The 17,758-nt window shown below is 33.6% G+C and overlaps 1 protein-coding gene across 6 annotated transcripts in view; it reads right to left on the bottom strand.

The window, feature by feature from the left end:
• Positions 1–897: 897 nt before the first annotated feature.
• ZNF280D (zinc finger protein 280D) overlaps positions 898–17,758 on the bottom strand; it is a 141,359-nt gene continuing 124,498 nt past the window's right edge. For 3 of the 6 annotated variants that reach the window (XM_047075067.1, XM_047075065.1, XM_047075066.1), the window contains 2 exons: positions 5,482–5,537; positions 898–2,852 (listed from right to left, as the gene is read on the bottom strand). In XM_047075067.1, the coding sequence (XP_046931023.1) occupies positions 2,228–2,852; positions 5,482–5,537 (681 nt within the window). In that variant the 3' untranslated portion in view covers positions 898–2,227. Of the gene's footprint in view, positions 2,853–5,481; positions 5,538–10,540; positions 10,624–15,901; positions 16,971–17,758 lie in introns of those variants that run through there. The other 3 variants (XR_006961282.1, XM_047075068.1, XM_047075069.1) reach the window with 3 other exon arrangements.

Raw genomic sequence — 17,758 nt, 5'->3', positions numbered from 1 at the left:
GTTTGCTGTCCGCTGTTCTAAAGCACTGCTACTCAAAGGCTAGGTCTGTGCACCTGAACTGTTTGTTCCTCAATGGAAATAAGGAGATGGTATGAGAACATAAACCAATTATGTTACCAAATACAATGCTTATTTCAACTACACTTTTGTTTTCATTGCCAGACTTTCCTTAGAGTTTGGTACAGTTTCCTCTTCTCCTAATGGATAGGCATAAACAGTTCACTGATTAGCTATGTTGAACACAACTACTCTAAAGGTATATAGCCACAGAAGAAGGAACTACCCAAAGCTCAAAGGGATAACAGTGTCATTAGAGACTTATTTTGGCACAGTGATCTAGGGTTTTGTACATTAGGTGATCTGCCAGCCGATTAATTGAATAAGATTCAGAAAATAGTCTTTACATAGACTTTCTTCTACTCCTTCACTTCTAAGGTTTAAATTACTCCAAAAATCTTGTCCGCTATAGTTTTATGTTTCAACAAGGTGAAGGGTAACAGCTAAAAAGTCCCTCTCTCTCTATCTTTTCTTGGTAGCAGGAAAGATGAAAATATGTGACCCCCTCAAAAAAAAAAAAAAACTTTTCAAGAAAGTAAGCCAATAATATATTTTGCCTATTTACTCTTTTTACTTTGCTGGGCAGATAGAAAACTAGAATAGTAAATTATATTTCTCTTGCAATAAAAGAATTTTTAAAGCAGATATATTCTCTGTAAATATTAACAGTATTTTCCCCTGTACTTTAAGTCCTAATTTAAAATAAATCATGCATCAATTAAAGAATACAGAATGAAATCCTACCACTAACTTCAACATGAAATTTCCTTGAACAAGTATACAATTTCTAAAGGCGCCAAAGGTAATCCAACTCAAGCAGGTTTCTGAAAAATAAAATTATTCAGGGACAGATTTTTATTGCAAATATTTACTCAAAAACTACTATATACAGCAGAATTTTAATAGCCATTTAAAACATTTAACATTCAATGAAACAAAATTTAAGAATTCAAAGCACATTTTAAGAAGTAAAAATGTAGCATTTTAAATAAAATTTTAAGTACTTTAAAGCAAACTACTTTATCCATATTATTTATTTCTATATCTACTATTTTCTAGATGATAAAAAACAACTGAAAAATCTATTTAGCAGCCATTTTATGGATAAAATAGGATATGGATAAATTAGACTAAATGTCCCAAACCAATTTTTTACATCACTGCTTTAGGTCCCATTTGAAGTTTCTATTTTACAATTAAAGAAAAAGTCACTTAAACATGGCATGAGCCAGGACATGTTTTCCATTTACTGCTTTACAATATCTACATTATACCATACTTTGGTTTGGTGTCCAGACCATTTTTATGGGTCTATTTCTAAAGATCATTAAAACAATATTAAAAGCATAATAGCTACAGGAGTTTCAACAGTGGGTTTCTATTTTATACAACTAGCACATCAAGGGATTTCTGCACAGCTTACACACTGACAAAAAGCACAAATATAAATTTACATATTAATAATGTCACTTTCACTGAAAGTTTAATTAAGGTAAGCTTACAGCCTTGCAGGCTCACACTTGTAGGGAGGTACACAGATTCAAATATTCTGTTTACATGCTTGTGACAGTCTGGAATGTTATATTAAATCCAAAATTAACTTTACGTTCATCCAAATTCCCATTAGATCAATTAACTTAGCACTCTAAGCATGCCCCTTTACCAGCATCATACTCGAAATGAAGCCTTCATTAACAATGACTATCAGCCATTACTTTAAATCAATTACTCCCAAAAGGTATGTGGTTTCCAAATCTCTTCCTTTAAGTAACCTGAAAAGAATATATAGGTACTAAGAACTTTTAGCTTAGGACTGATGGAAGTTTCAAAAGCTTTATCATTATAATTAATATTCTAAAAATCAATTCATACTGGCCACCGACTTCTCTTCAAAAACTGTAAAATGAGACTTTTCCATTGCAAACTTAGCTTTCTTTAAAATCCATAATAGTTTTAAAGGCTTTTTGGAAATCCATACAAATCATGCTATTATGGGTGAATTGATTTCTTTAATAACCTGGATTGAACATACAGGTAAAGTGTAGATGAATGACCTCCTCACATTTTTCTATTTCTGAACTCTACAGAACAGCACCACTGAGTTCACCTGATAGCACTGTTCCAAATGTTATTACCGTTGGTACACTAAACTTAGAATGACTAATAAATTTCAACTTCTTTCTTTTTCATCTGCCAGGTCTACTGTTGTCTCTGTTGTGCTAGGGCTATTTTCCCCAGGAACACTGCCAGTTTGATCAGATACTACGTCATCAGTCTTGGCTGAAGGATCACCACTACCTTTCTGAAGAATCTCTGTGGCTTCATACTCAAGTACCTCTGATGGAGTCAAAGGTTCTAAATGAATACTGCCTTGCTCACTAACATCAGAACTAATAGATTCAGGTTCATCTCTTTTTCTCAAAAATTGATCAATGCTAACATCACCAGATGTTAACCGCAAATCCTTAACATTCTTTGAAGAAAACTTAGCTTCACTGGAGTTGGAATCTTCATTCTGATCACAAGAAATTATGTTTCCTGAACTTTGGCACATCTTCAACTCCATTTTCTGACAAACGTGCTCTATTTGTTTTTCCTTTTCTACTTTATTTGCATCAATATTTGAATCATGGCTGAAGATATTCTTTAAGCCAGTTTTCTGATCTTCAAGACAGGTATCATTTTCCTTATTTGACACTGTTATGCTTTCTTCATTTTTTGTTGCTAATGAGCCTTCAAATGAATTTGTAACACATTCATTTTTTTCTTCCTCTGAAGAAGCTTTATCTTGTTTACTGAAAAAATAAAGCCATTTATTATCTATTCCTTTATAACACATTGTATTTGAACACTATCAAAATAAAGACATGCTCTTAAAAAAAAAAAAAAGATCAAAGCACATTTGCCAAAACAAAAAACAAACAAAAAAAATAACCCAAATCCCCAGTCCTTGCCATGTACTTTAGGAGGTGGCCAGTTTCTTAGGCATGAGACTGAGAAACTCCAGAGTCACATCTTAAAAGGAGACCTGGGGAATCTATCAAAACTGGTTTTAGTCCTGATAATCATCACTTTCAACTGTTCACACTCTTGCCTATCTAGGTTAAAATTTAAGCATTCTTATTAATTTGTAACTTTAAAGAAGAAGTGAACATATTTGGAAAAAAACTATTTTTTTAATGTTTATTTTTGAGAGAGAGAGACAGAGACAGAGAAAGAGCATGAGTGGGGTAGAGAGAGAGGGAGACACAGATTCTGAAGCAGCTCTAGGCTCTGAGCTGTCAGCACAGAGCCCCAAGTTGGGCTTGAGCCCACAAGCCATGAGATCATGACCTGAGCAGAAGGTGGACGCTTAACCGACTGAGCCACCCAGGAGCACCGGAAAAAAACTACTTTTTAAATGATTTCTATATCCTCTTAATTACAGTGTCTTTCCCTATGCAAAATTAAATAAGCATTCATAAATATTTCCCTAATATTTAATAGCTGAATTAAAAAAAACAAACATATGCCTAAAAAAATATATGTAAATATATACAACATGCATACATAAATATGTTTGTTTGTATATATAAACGTTTATGTGTGTATAAGTGTGTGTGTTCACACTTACCCTGGCATGTTAACACAAACTATGTAGTGAATCATAAAATATTAGATGATTTCAGGAGTAGATTCCAGTGATTCATCCCAACAAGTGTATAACACCCAGTGCTCATCCCAGCAACTGTCCTTTATTATTTAATAGAGTAAATCACCTACATTCTACTACTTTTCTTCCTAAGTTTAATAGTTTAAAAATGGAAAAGATATTGGTACAAAGACACTCATAAAAACAATGTCTAAATAGTGAATACAGAAACAACCTAATACTAACAAAAGAACAATAATTTAAATAAACAATTATGGTAGTAAATAGAACATATGAATCTTCCTTTAAACATTGTTGGTTTCCAAACCAAATCCCATTAGGATTTTTAACTAACTACTCATTATTAAAACTATAAATTAATTTGGAAAATGGCCTATTATGCAGTAGTTGTTAATTAGTTATTTTCTATCACAGTAAGTTTGCATTTCTTCATTTAGATCCTGCACAGTTCTCATTTTTTGCTCCTCTTGTGAAGAATATTATATTTTATAATCACATTATTGGTATATTGAAAGATTCAGATTTTTATAACAAACTACCTTAATTTATACTCTCACTAATTTCATTCTTAGCTCATTTTCTTGGATCTTATAGGTCAATTATGCCATCTGCAAACAATTAGTTTATTTTCCTCATTTAAATTTATATAATTTTTATTTTTATTCAGATCTTATTGGACTAACTACAATTTATAGAAAACATTATAGAGAGGTGACTAGTCTGTTTTTTCTAACTCCTTTGTTGAAATTTTGTTAACCATTGCCCTGTCCCCAAATTCTAGGTGAAGAAAGGGCTAAATAATTTTTCTAGCAAAGTCTAAGAAACACCTTCATAAGGCCTTATTCCATAATTTTCTTCTCAGGGGCAATAGATGAATCACTCTTATTTGGTTAACTAGCACCCTACACCTTACGCTGTATAGCTGTATATAAAATACACAGCATAAACATAGCCATGGGGAAATTACTTAACTTGAAAGATAAAATAAAATTATCTTTATCTGGAATTAAGTTCTAGTTTGAATGTTAGATTCTCTTTTGTTAAGAAAGCTTCTAAAATGTCTTGGGCTCTTTAGTGTTGATCAGAGAATTACATTTTTAAAAGCCAATTCCTGAAGTTTGAAACTTTTATGAGTTCCCACCAAAAGTTTTATAGCTTTTGAAAATACTTTAGGAAGAAAAGATTTTAAGATGATCTGTTTGCAAAAATTGTCCCCATCTGTCTTGTAACTTGTAGTATCTTATAACTGTTTTCATTTGATAGGAGCAATTAAAATCTGTTAACATTTTATTTACTAATAAGTACTTTTTAAAATTTAACAACTGTAAGGTGTTTAAAAGATGTTTAAAAGATGTCAAAACTTAAAAAATGATTTTAAAACTAAGGATATACAGTATATTTTTGTTGTATTAAAATTTCAAAATTTTATTTTAATTAAAACTAAAATAACAGGGTACCTGGGTGGCTGAGTCATTGAAACGCCAGCTCTTGGTTTCAGCTTAGGTCACAATCTCATGGTTTCATGGGTTTGAGCTCCACAGAGGGCTCTCTACTGGCAGTGCGGAGCCTGCTTGGGATCCTCTCTCTCCCTCTCTCTCTGCCCCTCCCCCATTTGTGAGCTCTGCCTCACTCTCTTTCTCAAAATAAATAAATAAGCTTAAAAAAAACTAAACAAAATAACTGAAATATCAATTCACTAAAATAATGCAGTTCAAGTATCAAGCTTTTTATATACTTGAATTTCAAGAGAGTCAGTTTTTCCTTATATTTACCTTTCAGAATTTGATGTTTCTGTTTCTCCTTCAGCCATATTAGTTCTTGTAATTTCCTGAAACGATTAAGAATGTTTCTTTTATATTCATAGTTAGGCTTAAATTAAACTACTTTAATGATACTAAACTTTCTAGATTAAAGGAACATAAATGTTCAACCTAACATACCAAAGAAATAGAAAAACAATTTCTTAATCTAAAGTATGTACTAGAATAATTCTCAAAAGCAGACTTTAAAAAATTGTTAAAAAAAAACCTATCAGAATTTCAGTATACCAAGTTTCCAAATCAAGGTCATGAAGCAATTACCCAGTTATAACAATACCCGTTTTTCTTAGACTGTTTAAAATGTGGACTCTAGTTACAATCACTTGAATAGAAACACAACTTGAATTTGAAAACAAGTTGCATCCATAGTAATTTTATACAAATATATTAAATACAAACATTTATATAAAACATTTCTGAAATTATAATTTCATTTTGGAGTCATGTTAACCCTTTGTATAATATGAGTTGATAGATTAAATATTTTGCTTACTTGAAATGTTTTACAGGGAGAAAAGAATGCAATAAAATTTCAGTAAGCCAGAGACCAGACCAACAGTTCATAACAATTACTGATTATTGAGCACATATGATGCATGAGGTAGTATGTTAAGAGCTTTGCATTCATTATCTCATTTAATCTTCATGTTAGACATTCTCAATTCCATTTTTATAATAAGAAATACGATTATGTAGGTTAAATAGAGAACCCTAGGCAATAACCACAATAAATGGTAAAGATTCAAATCTAGGTCTAGTTCTTAACTACTATAGTGATTGACTATTGAAATTGATAAGGGTGTATTAATCACATACATTTATTTTTTTTACTCTCCTAAAACCCTGATAAATTGAGGCAAAGATATGAAATATTTTCATTCATAAAGACCACAAAAACACCAAACCATACTAATCGCCAATGAGATTTCAACAAATTTTTAGATGGAAAGTGACTGTAAGAGTACAAGTTAACTTTGCAGCATGGAGGAAGTTACAACTAAATACCTGAGTGAATGAGTGCAAGGAGAAGAGAATCAATTTGTCCAGGGAACTTAAGCAATCTGGTATTTGGAATAATTCGGTATAATATCCAGTACATAAAAAATAAAAATGAAGCACAAGGACTGCTGAGAAATCTAAATGCTCTTTCCCCAACTCATATAACAGATACCTACTCTTTCCTCTACCACAGAGGCTAAAGGTTAACTTTATGAACTAAAGAGAATCTAGACTTGTGAACACCAGGAATGGCAAAGGGCAGCCATGAGGTACTGGGAGAAAACAGAAAAATTTAGTCAAATTCCATAAACTGAATAAAGGTCCCTACAGTTCTCCCTGACTAGTTCCCAAAATGCTAGCAGCTGGAGGGATCACTCTTCACTCTACTACCAACATCTGGAATCTAGAAGATTCTTCTTTGGAGAAAATTATTAGATTCAAGACAGACAAGGTTTCCTATAATGACTTTGAAAGCATCTTCCTCACCAAAGAATTAGTTCATCAGCATCTGATTTTCCTATGGGAACTCTGAACAATTCCCATACAGACTATGCAGATTGTATAGACCACTAATCCAGAAGAATTAACTAACCTTCATATTATAATACATGTCAACAGTTCTCCAAGTGTGTTTCACAGATACCTTGGGCCTCCAAGACACTTTCAGGAGGCAGGTGAAGTTAAAACTCTTGGTACAAAAGCAGTAGTGAGTAATATGCTGGCATCTCAACATCAATCAAGGCAGTGGCATCAACCCAAAACTACACTAGAAGTCACTAAATAATTCTTCACTGGCAAACACCAGCAGCAACACTCACTTTATTAAATATCAATCTCTGAGTTCATGTCTTTTGAATATTCTATGTGATAAAACAGAAGAATGCATAAAGCACTGCTATTGTATACTGAAAACACTTGGGTCTGAGACTGAGTTGCAAGTTGAATTTAGGCATATTTTTTTCATAGAATATCATTTTTATTTTAAAGGATGACTGTCAAACTGAATATTGAAACTTGGTTATTTAGGAGATATTTTCTTAAAATTGACAAAGTAAGCCTGTCATATCAAAGAAACAACTGACAGTGTTTATTGCCATAATAAAATTAAACAAAAATTAAATTTTAGGAAAACTTGCATTCACCATTGATTAGATTAATGGCTAATAATGAATGTGCTTACTTGGAATTATACATAAAACATGTCAACACTTGCAAGATCTATGTAACACAGTGAACCATTATTTCCAAATGACTAATCTATGATGCTATAAAATCATTTGTGAATGATTCAATCAAAGTGTAAGACAGACCAATAGATTTTAATGCAACAAAGCATAAAATAGTTCAGTGATATGGAATCAAATCCTGCACTGCAAAAAACCTTTAAGAAAACTTCCACTTGTCTACTTTTTTAAAATTAATTAATTAATTTTCAATTTAAAAAAATGTTTTATTTATTTTTGAGACAGAGAAAGAGAGAGCATGAGCAGGGAAGGGGCAGAGAGAGAGCGAGACACAGAATCTGAAGCAGGCTCCAGGCTCTGAGCTGTCAGCACAGAGCCCGATGAGGGGCTCGAACTCACAAACCGTGAGATCATGACCTGAGCCGAAGTCGGACGCTCAACCGACTGAGCCACCCAGGAACCCCAAAATGTATTTATTTTTTAATTTACATCCAAGTTAGTTAGCATTAAGTGCAACGATGATTTCAGGAGATTTCTTATTGCACCTTACCCATTTAGTCCATCCCCCCCTCCAGCAATCCTTTGTTTGTTCTCCATATTTAAGAGTCTCTTATATTTTGTCCCCCTCCTTTTTTTATACTATTTTTGCTTCCCTTCCCTTATGTTCATCTGTTTTGTATCTTAAAGTCCTCATATGAGTGAAGTCATATGATATTTGTCTTTCTCTGCTGATTTCACTTAGCATAATACCCTCTAGTTCCATCCATGTAGTTGCAAATGGCAAAATTTCGTTCTTTTTGATTGCTGAGTAATACTCACTGTATGTATGTATGTATGTATGTATGTGTGTGTGTGTATATATATATATCACATCTTTATCCATTCATCCATCGATGGACATTTGGGCTCTTTCCATATTTTGGCTATTGTTGATAGTGCTACTATAAACATTGGGGTGCATGTGCCCCCTTCAAAACAGCATACCTGCATCCCTTGGATAAATACCTAAATCTAACAAAGATAAATCTAGACACTGAAAGCTACAGAAAGCTTATGAAAGAAATTGAAGAAGACACAAAAATTTGGAAAAATATTCCATGCTTCTGGATAGAAGAACAAATATTGTTAAAATGTCAATACTACCCAAAGCAGTTTACATATTCAATGCAATACTACTTGTCTACTTTTGATGAGTATCAAAAAAAATCACAATTATTTTAAAAGATTATTGAAGTACTGGCTAGGGCTGGACATTCCTCATATATTTCATCCACAATAACAAGTCATAACAGACTGAATGCAGAAACATGAAAATCTAGCTTTATTCTATTTAACCAGACATTAAATAGTTATGCAAAAGTATAAAACAATACCAAGTCTTCTAACTAAATATCTCATGTTTCAGAAAATAGTTATTTTTCAGAAAAGTGTTATTTATATGTTACTATATGTGAATATATAGTAGGTTTATTAGTTTTGTTTTTAAGTTACATTTTACAACTCCTATTTTCAATTTCTAATATGGCAAATCCAATACTTTTTGAAAGTACTAAGGGATGTATGTAAATATTACCCCCTGGAGTTCTTCAGTGCACAACCTGTATGACCATATGAGGCAGCCCTGTCCCTATTCATAAACAAGTTTTCAAAGAACTTTGTAGTGCTTTACTCTTTAGTGTGTATGGGCAGACAAGGATCACCACACAATTGAAGATACCCTTTAATGTCAGAAATCCCAAAACAAATAGAAAAGGAATAAAGAGAGGAGATACGAGACATCAGAGACACTGCTGGGAACAAAAGAAAAAATATATAATTTATATTTAGTATCCCCAAAGAAGTATCAGATGTTATTACATCCATTAAACAAGAACAAAAATTATGAAGAGAACTGAAGAAAAATATTAAAGAGCTCTTCAAAAATAAATACATGACAACTAAAATAATGTGTTAAGTACAGTAAATGTTTTTAAAAAGACTGTATAAAAAAGAAAGATGGAAGGCAAGAAAGAAAATACCATACAATTAGAGGAGTTAAAGTAGGAAATCAGTGTCACATCAATAGGAGTTGAGAGAGAAAAAGAGAAAGAGAATGAACAAAGAAAAGTGAAAATTTACCAAATAAATAATACAAGAAAACTTTCCCAAACATATACATCCAAATTACAAAGGTTTATCAAATGCCTACCATAATGAATGGAAAACGGATGACTGGTGAACATATTATGAAATTTCAAAGCACTAAAGATAATCATTAAAGTTTCCAGAAAGAACAAAATAACCAAAATGCAATGAAACTGGAGCAAGAATGGCATCAGACTTATCAAAAACAATACTTTCAAAATTACATGGGAAAAATGATTTCTATGTACTTCAGCCAAACTACTACCATTTACGTAAATAAAATTTTAAATATGCAAGGAGTGAAAAAAGATGCACCCATTCTGAGGAAGGTGTTATAGAACATGTTTCATCAAAGTAGGAAGTAAACCAAAAAGGAAAAAAAAGGAACTCAGAGTTCAGGAAATAGGACATCCAACATAACAAAGCGGCAAAGCAAAATCTTGATACAACAAACTATGCAACCAGACCCAGAGAGCAACTAGTTTACACTGAAGGAGATCTAAGGAGATATACAGACTCTCCAACAATTTCTTGTGATGTGTGTGAACATTTGGAAAAAATACTTCCAAACATTAGACAAGTAAATCACATTTTTTAAAAAACAGCATTAAGTGTATAGAAAAACAAATGAGTAAAGATATATATTGTTTAACTCCATAAAAGTAAAAGGAAAGGATATAATAAAGGAAAAGAAATCATAGTACTTCCTGGATCAGCACACATAATGGTCTCAAAAGCTGTGATGTAACTATGCTGATATCAGTGCTATGCCAAGCCATACTGGAACCTGAAGTAAAAGAAAAAACACATACCCCTATATACACGTTTTTTTTTTTTTTGTGATGAAATACACATAAAACTTACCATCATAAACACTTTTAAGTGTACAGTTCAATGATACTAAATACATTCATGCTGTTGTGCAACCATCAACACCACCCATCCCCATACCTTTATCTTGTAAAACTAAAACTTTATACCTATTAAACATTAACTCCACATTCTCCTCTCCCCCGCAGCCCCTAACCACCACTACACTCTCCATCTTTATAATTTTGACTATTCTAAGTACTTTACAAAGGGAATCATATTGTATTTATCTTTTTGTGACTGATTTAGTTCATTTAGCATAATGCATTCAAGGCTCATCCATGTTGTAGCATATTGAAAAATTTGTTTCCATCTCAGAGCTGAATAATATTCTGCTGTATGTATATATCACATTTTGCCTACCCATTCATCTATAAACGGATACTTGGTTTACTTCCGTATTTTAGCTACTGAGAATAATGTTATACGAAAATTGGTATACAGACTAATTGAATTAGTCTCTGCTTTCAATTCTTTTGAGTATACTCAGAAGTGGAACTGCTAGATCATACATATTTTTTCTTTTGAGAAATTGCCATACTGGCTGTATCATTTTACAATCCCATCAACAGCACACAAGGGTTCCGTTTTCTCTACATTGTCATCAACACTTGTTTTTGTTGTTGTTGTGTTGTTTTTAATAATAGTCATCCTAACAGGTATAAGCTGATATTTCATCATAGCTTTGATTTGTGTTTCTCTAATAATTAGTGTTGCATATCTTTTCTATTTATATATCTATCTTCTTTGTGGAAAAGTCTGTTCTAGTCTTACCCATTTTTTTAATTGGGTTGTTTTTTGTCATTAAGTTTTAGGAGTTCTCTGAATATTCTGGATCAGACATATGATTGGCAAATATTTCCTGTCTTTTGTGGGTTGCCTTTTTATTCTGTGGATACTGTACTGATGTACAAAATTTTTAAATTTTTAGGAAGACCAATTTGTGTATTTTTTTCTTGACTGTGTGGTTTGGTGTGATAACTAAGAAATTATTGCCAAATACAATGTCATAAAACTTCTATCCTATTTTCTTCCAAGAATGTTATTGTTTTCAGTCTTACATTAAGGTTCTTGATCCAATTTGAGTTAATGCTTGTATATGGTGTTAGGTAAGGGTCCAACCTCATTCTTTTGCATGTGAATATCCAGTTTTACCAGCACCATTTATTGAAAAGACTGTCCTTTCCCCACTGATCATGGCTACCTTGTAAAAAATTATTTGACTACATATATGAGGCCTATTTCTAGGCTTTTTATTCTAGTCCACTGGTCTATGTGTCTGTCTTTATGCCAACACCACACTGTTTTGATTTCTGTAGCTTTGCTGTAAGTTCTGAAATCCGTGTAAGTCCTCCAGTTTTGCTCTTCTTTTTCAAAATTGTTTTAGCTATTTGAGGTCCCATATAAATTTTAGGATGGGAAAAAGTTAAAAACTGTCTTTGGGACTTTTGTAGGGATTGCAATAAATTGGTACATTGCTTTGGGTGGTATGGACATTTTAACAATATTAAGTCTTCCAATCTGTGAACATGGGTTGTGTTTCCATTTATTTATGTTTTCTTTAATATCTTTCAGTAAGGATTTTTAGTCTTATTTTACAAATCTTTCATCCTTTTGGTTAATTCCTAACTATTTCATCCTTTTTGATGCTATTGTAAAGTAGAATTATTTTGGTAATTTCCTTTTCAGACTTTTAGTGTATAGAAATGCAACCGATTTTTGTCTGTTGACTTTGTATCCTCCTACTTGGCTTAGTTTCTTTTAGTTTTTTCAATGTTTATTTATTTTTGAGAGAGAGAGACACAGCACAAGCAGGAGAGGCACAGAGAGGGAGACACAGAATCCAAAGCAGGCTCCTGGCTCTGAGCTGTCAGCACTGAGCCCGATGCAGAGCTTGAAATCACAAGCCATGAGATCATGACCTGAGCTAAAGTTACCCTTCAGCCTGAGCCACCAAGGCACCCCCATTTATTAGTTCGAACAGGGTTTTTGTTTTGTTATTTCTTTTTTGGTGGACTCTTCAGGGTTTCTACATAAACAGGATAATTTTACTTCCTTTTCTCCAATTTGGTTGCCTTTTCTTTTTCTTGACTAATTGCTATTTCTGGGCAGAACTAAATCTAGCTCTAAATGTCTGCTAAATCTAGTTAGCTTTTTAAGTTCTCTAGTTCCTTACTTACGTCTTATTGTTCTATCCATTATTTTAAGTGGGGTTTTGAAGACTCTAACTATTATTGTAGAACAGTCAATTCTTCCCTTCAATTCTGTTAGTTCTGCTACATATATTTTGGTGAATTGTCATTAGGTACATAAATATTTATAATTGTTGTATCTTCTTGTTGTATTGAACCTTTTATTAATACATAATGTCCTTCTTTATTTCTTGTAAACTTTTTTCATTTAGTCTATTTTGTCTGGTATTAGTAAAGATACCCATGCTCTCTTTTGGTTATTATTTGCATGTAATACCCTTTTTATCCTTTCATTTAACTTGTCTTTAGATCTCATATGAGTCCTGTAGACTGCATGCTCTTGAGTCATGTGTTATTATCCATTCTGCCAACATTTGTCTTATGATTACAGTTTAATCCATTTACATTTAAATTAATTACTGATAAGGAGGGAGGTATAACTGTCACTGTGTTACTTGCTTTCTCTATGCCTTATAACTGCTTTGGCACTCATTTCCTCCACTACTGACTTTGTGTTTAGCTGATTGTGCTGAAATGTTTAAATTCCTTTCTCGGGGCACCTGGGTGGCTCAGTCGGTTGGGCGTCCAACTTAGGCCCAGGTCATGATCTCACAGTTCATGGGTTCGAGCCTCACATCGGGCTCTGTGCTGACAGCTCAGAGCCTAGAGCCTGCTTTGAATTCTGTGTCTCCCTCTCTCTGCCCCTTCCATACTCATGCTCTGCTCTGTCTCTCAAAAATAAAAATTGAGGGGGGCGCCTGGGTGGCGCAGTCGGTTAAGCGTCCGACTTCAGCCAGGTCACGATCTCGCGGTCCGTGAGTTTGAGCCCCGCGTCGGGCTCTGGGCTGATGGCTCAGAGCCTGGAGCCTGTTTCCGATTCTGTGTCTCCCTCTCTCTCTGCCCCTCCCCCGTTCATGCTCTGTCTCTCTCTGTCCCAAAAATAAATAAAAACGTTGAAAAAAAAATTAAAAAAAAAATAAAAAAAATAAAAATTGAGGGGCGCCTGGGTGGCTCAGTCGGTTGAGCGTCCGACTTTGGCTCAGGTCATGATCTCATGGTCTGTGAGTTCGAGCCCCACATCGGGCTCTGTGCTGACAGCTCAGAGCCTGGAGCCAGTTTCAGATTCTGTGTCTCCTGCTCTCTCTGCCCCTCCCCTGCTCACTCTCTGTCTCTCTCTGTGTGTCAAAAATAAACATAAAAAAAAATTTAAAAAAATTTTTGAAAAAAAATTAAAATAAATAAATAAATTCCTTTCTCGTTTCCTTTGTGTATAGTTATTTGTGTGTGTGTATGTGTGCTTACCATGGGAATTACATTTAACATTCTAAGATTGTCACCCTCTAATTTGATTTTATACCAGCTTAACTTCAATAACATACAAAAACTCTGTGCTCCTTTACAGCTCCATTTCCCTCTCTGCCCCCCTTGTCCCATGCTTTTTGGCTGTTGTAACAAAATCACATCTTTATAAACTGTGTACCCAGACATAAACTAGTATTTATTTTAAATGTGTTTAAATCACATAGAAAACAAATTTGGAGTTAGAAACCAAAGTTACAGTAATACTAGCATATACACTAATATTTTTTTTTCTTTTAGTGAATTTATCTTTTAATTCACATAGAAAACAAAAAACAATTACAAAGTATTGTTACAATACTATTAGTTTTTATAATTCCCCATGTACTTACCTTTATTTAGATATTTATTTCTCTGCACATCCTTGAGTTACCACGTAGTGTCCTTTAATCTCACCTTACAACGACTCCCTTCAGCATTTCTTGCAGGACAGATGTAGTTGCCACAAACTCTCTTAGGTTTTATGTCAGAATACCTCACTTTTGAAGGATAGTTTTAATGGATATAAAATTATCGACTGAGTTTTTTTCTTTTAGCACTATGAATACATTGGTCCACAGCCTTTTGGCCTCCAAAGTTTCTGATGAGAAATCTTTTGATAATCTTTGTGGGTCCCCTAGATGTGATGATTTGCTTTTCTCTTGCTTTCAAGATTCTTTGTCCTTTGAGAGTTTGATTATAATGTGTCCTCAGTGTGGGTCTCTTTGAGTTCATCTTACTTGGAATTCACTGTGCTTCCTGATGTTTACATTTATGTGTTTCATCAAATTTGGGAAGTTTTTTTTATCATTATTCCTTCAAATATTCTCTCTTTGTTTCTGTCAAATGTTCTCTGGAACTCCCATGATATGTATATTTGTCTGCATAATGGTGGGCACCAGCTGCCTCAGGCTCTGTTCACTTTTCCTCAATATGTTTCCTTTCTGTTCCTCAAACTCAATACTTTCCATGTCCTGTCTTCCAAGTTTTCTGATTCTTTCTTCTGTCTGCTCAGATCTGCTTTTGAATCCCTCTAGTGAACTTTTCACTTTCAGTTAATGAACTTTTCAGCCCCAGAATGTATTTTTACCTTTTCAGGTTTTCACTCTAACATTTTGTTAACATACTGTTTCCTTGACTTTCCCCACATTCCTTCTGTTCTTTGGGCATCTTTAAAATAGTTGTTTCAAAGTCTTTGTCTAGGATATCTGCCATTACGTCTTTTTCAGGACCAGTTTCTATTGACTTTTTTCCTCTGAATGGGCCCTCTGAATGGGCCATACTTGCCTGTTTCTATGTATGCCTTGTAATTTTTTTTTATTGTACAATGGACATTTGAAACTAATAATGTAGTAACTTTGGAAATCAGATTCTCCCCCTTCCCAGTCTCTGATGTTTTTGCTATTGTTTTTGTTTCTTTTGATTGTTGTAGGCTGTCTCTGTTCTAGGATCAACATGAGATGTAAACTTAAGGTCTTCTTAGGTCTATGCTGAGCCTTTCTCTGGGCATGTACAATCACTTTCTAATTTTACCCATATATGTGATTGTTTTTGAATGTCCTAATCTTTAATGTCAGGCTCCTGAATGGGGAAAAAGCAAAAAACAAAGGGGGGAAAAAGGGCACTGTACCTTTAAATCCCCTGGAAGTCACATCAGTTATAAGGGGAGGGGCTTGCAACAATGAGGAGAGGTTTTAACAACAATGTGCCCACTTCTGTGCAATGCTGTGATAAGAAGTATCAATCAGTGATAACAGCACAGCTCCTCAATATTTGGAGGGCGGTATATTTTTTGGCCACTCTGGTCTCATAAGCTTTGCGCAAGCTGTTCTAGGTACATGTGCACAGCTGCTTGCTATGTGGCTGAGGGTGGGGGGGTGGGTAACTGCTACTGTGTTGAATGCTTAAATTAACCAATAGTAATTACAATTTACCAACCAAGTCTTCCCCTGGAAGTTGCAGGCATTCAACAGACTCAGGAATTCCAAAATACAGACATATTCATTTTATTACATGCATTTCACAGATATGCATTTTATTTTACAAATTAAAGATTTATGGCAGCTGTGGCATAATCCAAGCCTGGATGATAGTATATCTGTTTACTACAGATATGAATCTATGTTTTGAGCCCACTGTTGCAACCTACTGTTCAGGAAAAAAAGATTCCTTTCAAAATATTACTGTTCATTGACAAGACACCCAGTCACCCAAGAGCCCTAATGGAGATGTACAATAAGATTAATGATGTTTTTCATGCTTGCTAACACAGCATTGATCCTACAGTCATGGACCAAAGAGTAATTTCGAATTTCAAGTCTTATTATTTAAGAAATACATTTCATAAGGTTATTGCTGCCATAGATAGTGATTCCTCTGATGGATCTATGCAAAGTCAACTGAAAACTTTTTGGAAAGAATTCATCAGTCTAGATGCCATTAAGAACAGTCATGATTCACAGGAAGAGTTCAAAACATCAACATGAACTGGAGTTTGGAAGAAGTTGATTCCAACCCTGACAGCTGACTGAGGGGTTTAAGACTTCAGTGGAAGAAGTAACTGCAGATGTAGTGGAAACAGCAAGAGAACTAGAGTTAGAAGTAGAGCCTGAAGATGTGACTGAATTGGTATAATCTCATGATAAAACTAATGGTTGAGGAGTTGGTTCTTATGGATGAACAAAAAAGTAGTTTCTTGAGATGGAATCTATTCCTGGTGAAGATGCTGTAAAGACTGTTGAAATGACAACAAAAGATTTAGAATATTACATAAACTTCATTGATAAAGCAGTGGCAGGGTTTGAGAGGAGTGACTCCAACTTTGAAAGAAGTTCTATTGATCAGTCGGTAGCCATTACATTGAAGGAACACCCTTCACTCGCAAAAATATTATTACTTGCTGAAAGCTCTGATGATGGTTAGCATTGCTAATCAATTTTAGAGGACCCGAATACAATTCCCAATTTTATAATTTATTGATATTGTAACAAACTATTCTACATGAAATTTTGATAGAACTTAAATTGTCAGGATATTTGAGAACAGAGTCAGTGGCTGCTTTGTGTAAATCAATGTAATTTATAGAAAATAATTTTTTTCTGGTTTTAAAAATTCTAAATTCTGAAGATACCTTAATTTTTCATATATATATTTCAAATATGAAGTTAGCACATTTATAATCTTAATGTCTATTTGATAAGCACTTTCTCTATAATTATAAATACCCTCAATCATTGATTCATGCATTTCTAATTTCTTTTCTTTTTGTCTAATTTTGAAATTCATGTGAATATTCACATTTCTTGCTTATGTTTTATATTCAATGAACACACTTATCAAATTACTTTCTTTCATTTGTTGTTAGCAAAGGCACAAGCCTTTTATTAAGCATGCAGTTTTATTTATGGTGATTTTTCTGATTGTAGAGTTCTATTATATCTTGCCACTTTGTTCAAAATATCATACTGATAAGTTGTGTAAAAATCTGTAATATATTTGTATCAAGATGCTTTTGAGTTCAAC

The sequence above is a fragment of the Lynx rufus genome, unplaced genomic scaffold (genome assembly GCF_022079265.1).
Source record: "Lynx rufus isolate CCGP_SWC_20201006 ecotype Redwood Valley unplaced genomic scaffold, mLynRuf1.p SCAF_13, whole genome shotgun sequence".
NCBI lineage: Eukaryota > Metazoa > Chordata > Mammalia > Carnivora > Felidae > Lynx > Lynx rufus.
The sequence above is the reverse complement of the archived record's forward strand: the minus strand, read 5'-3'. Positions and strand labels throughout refer to the sequence as shown.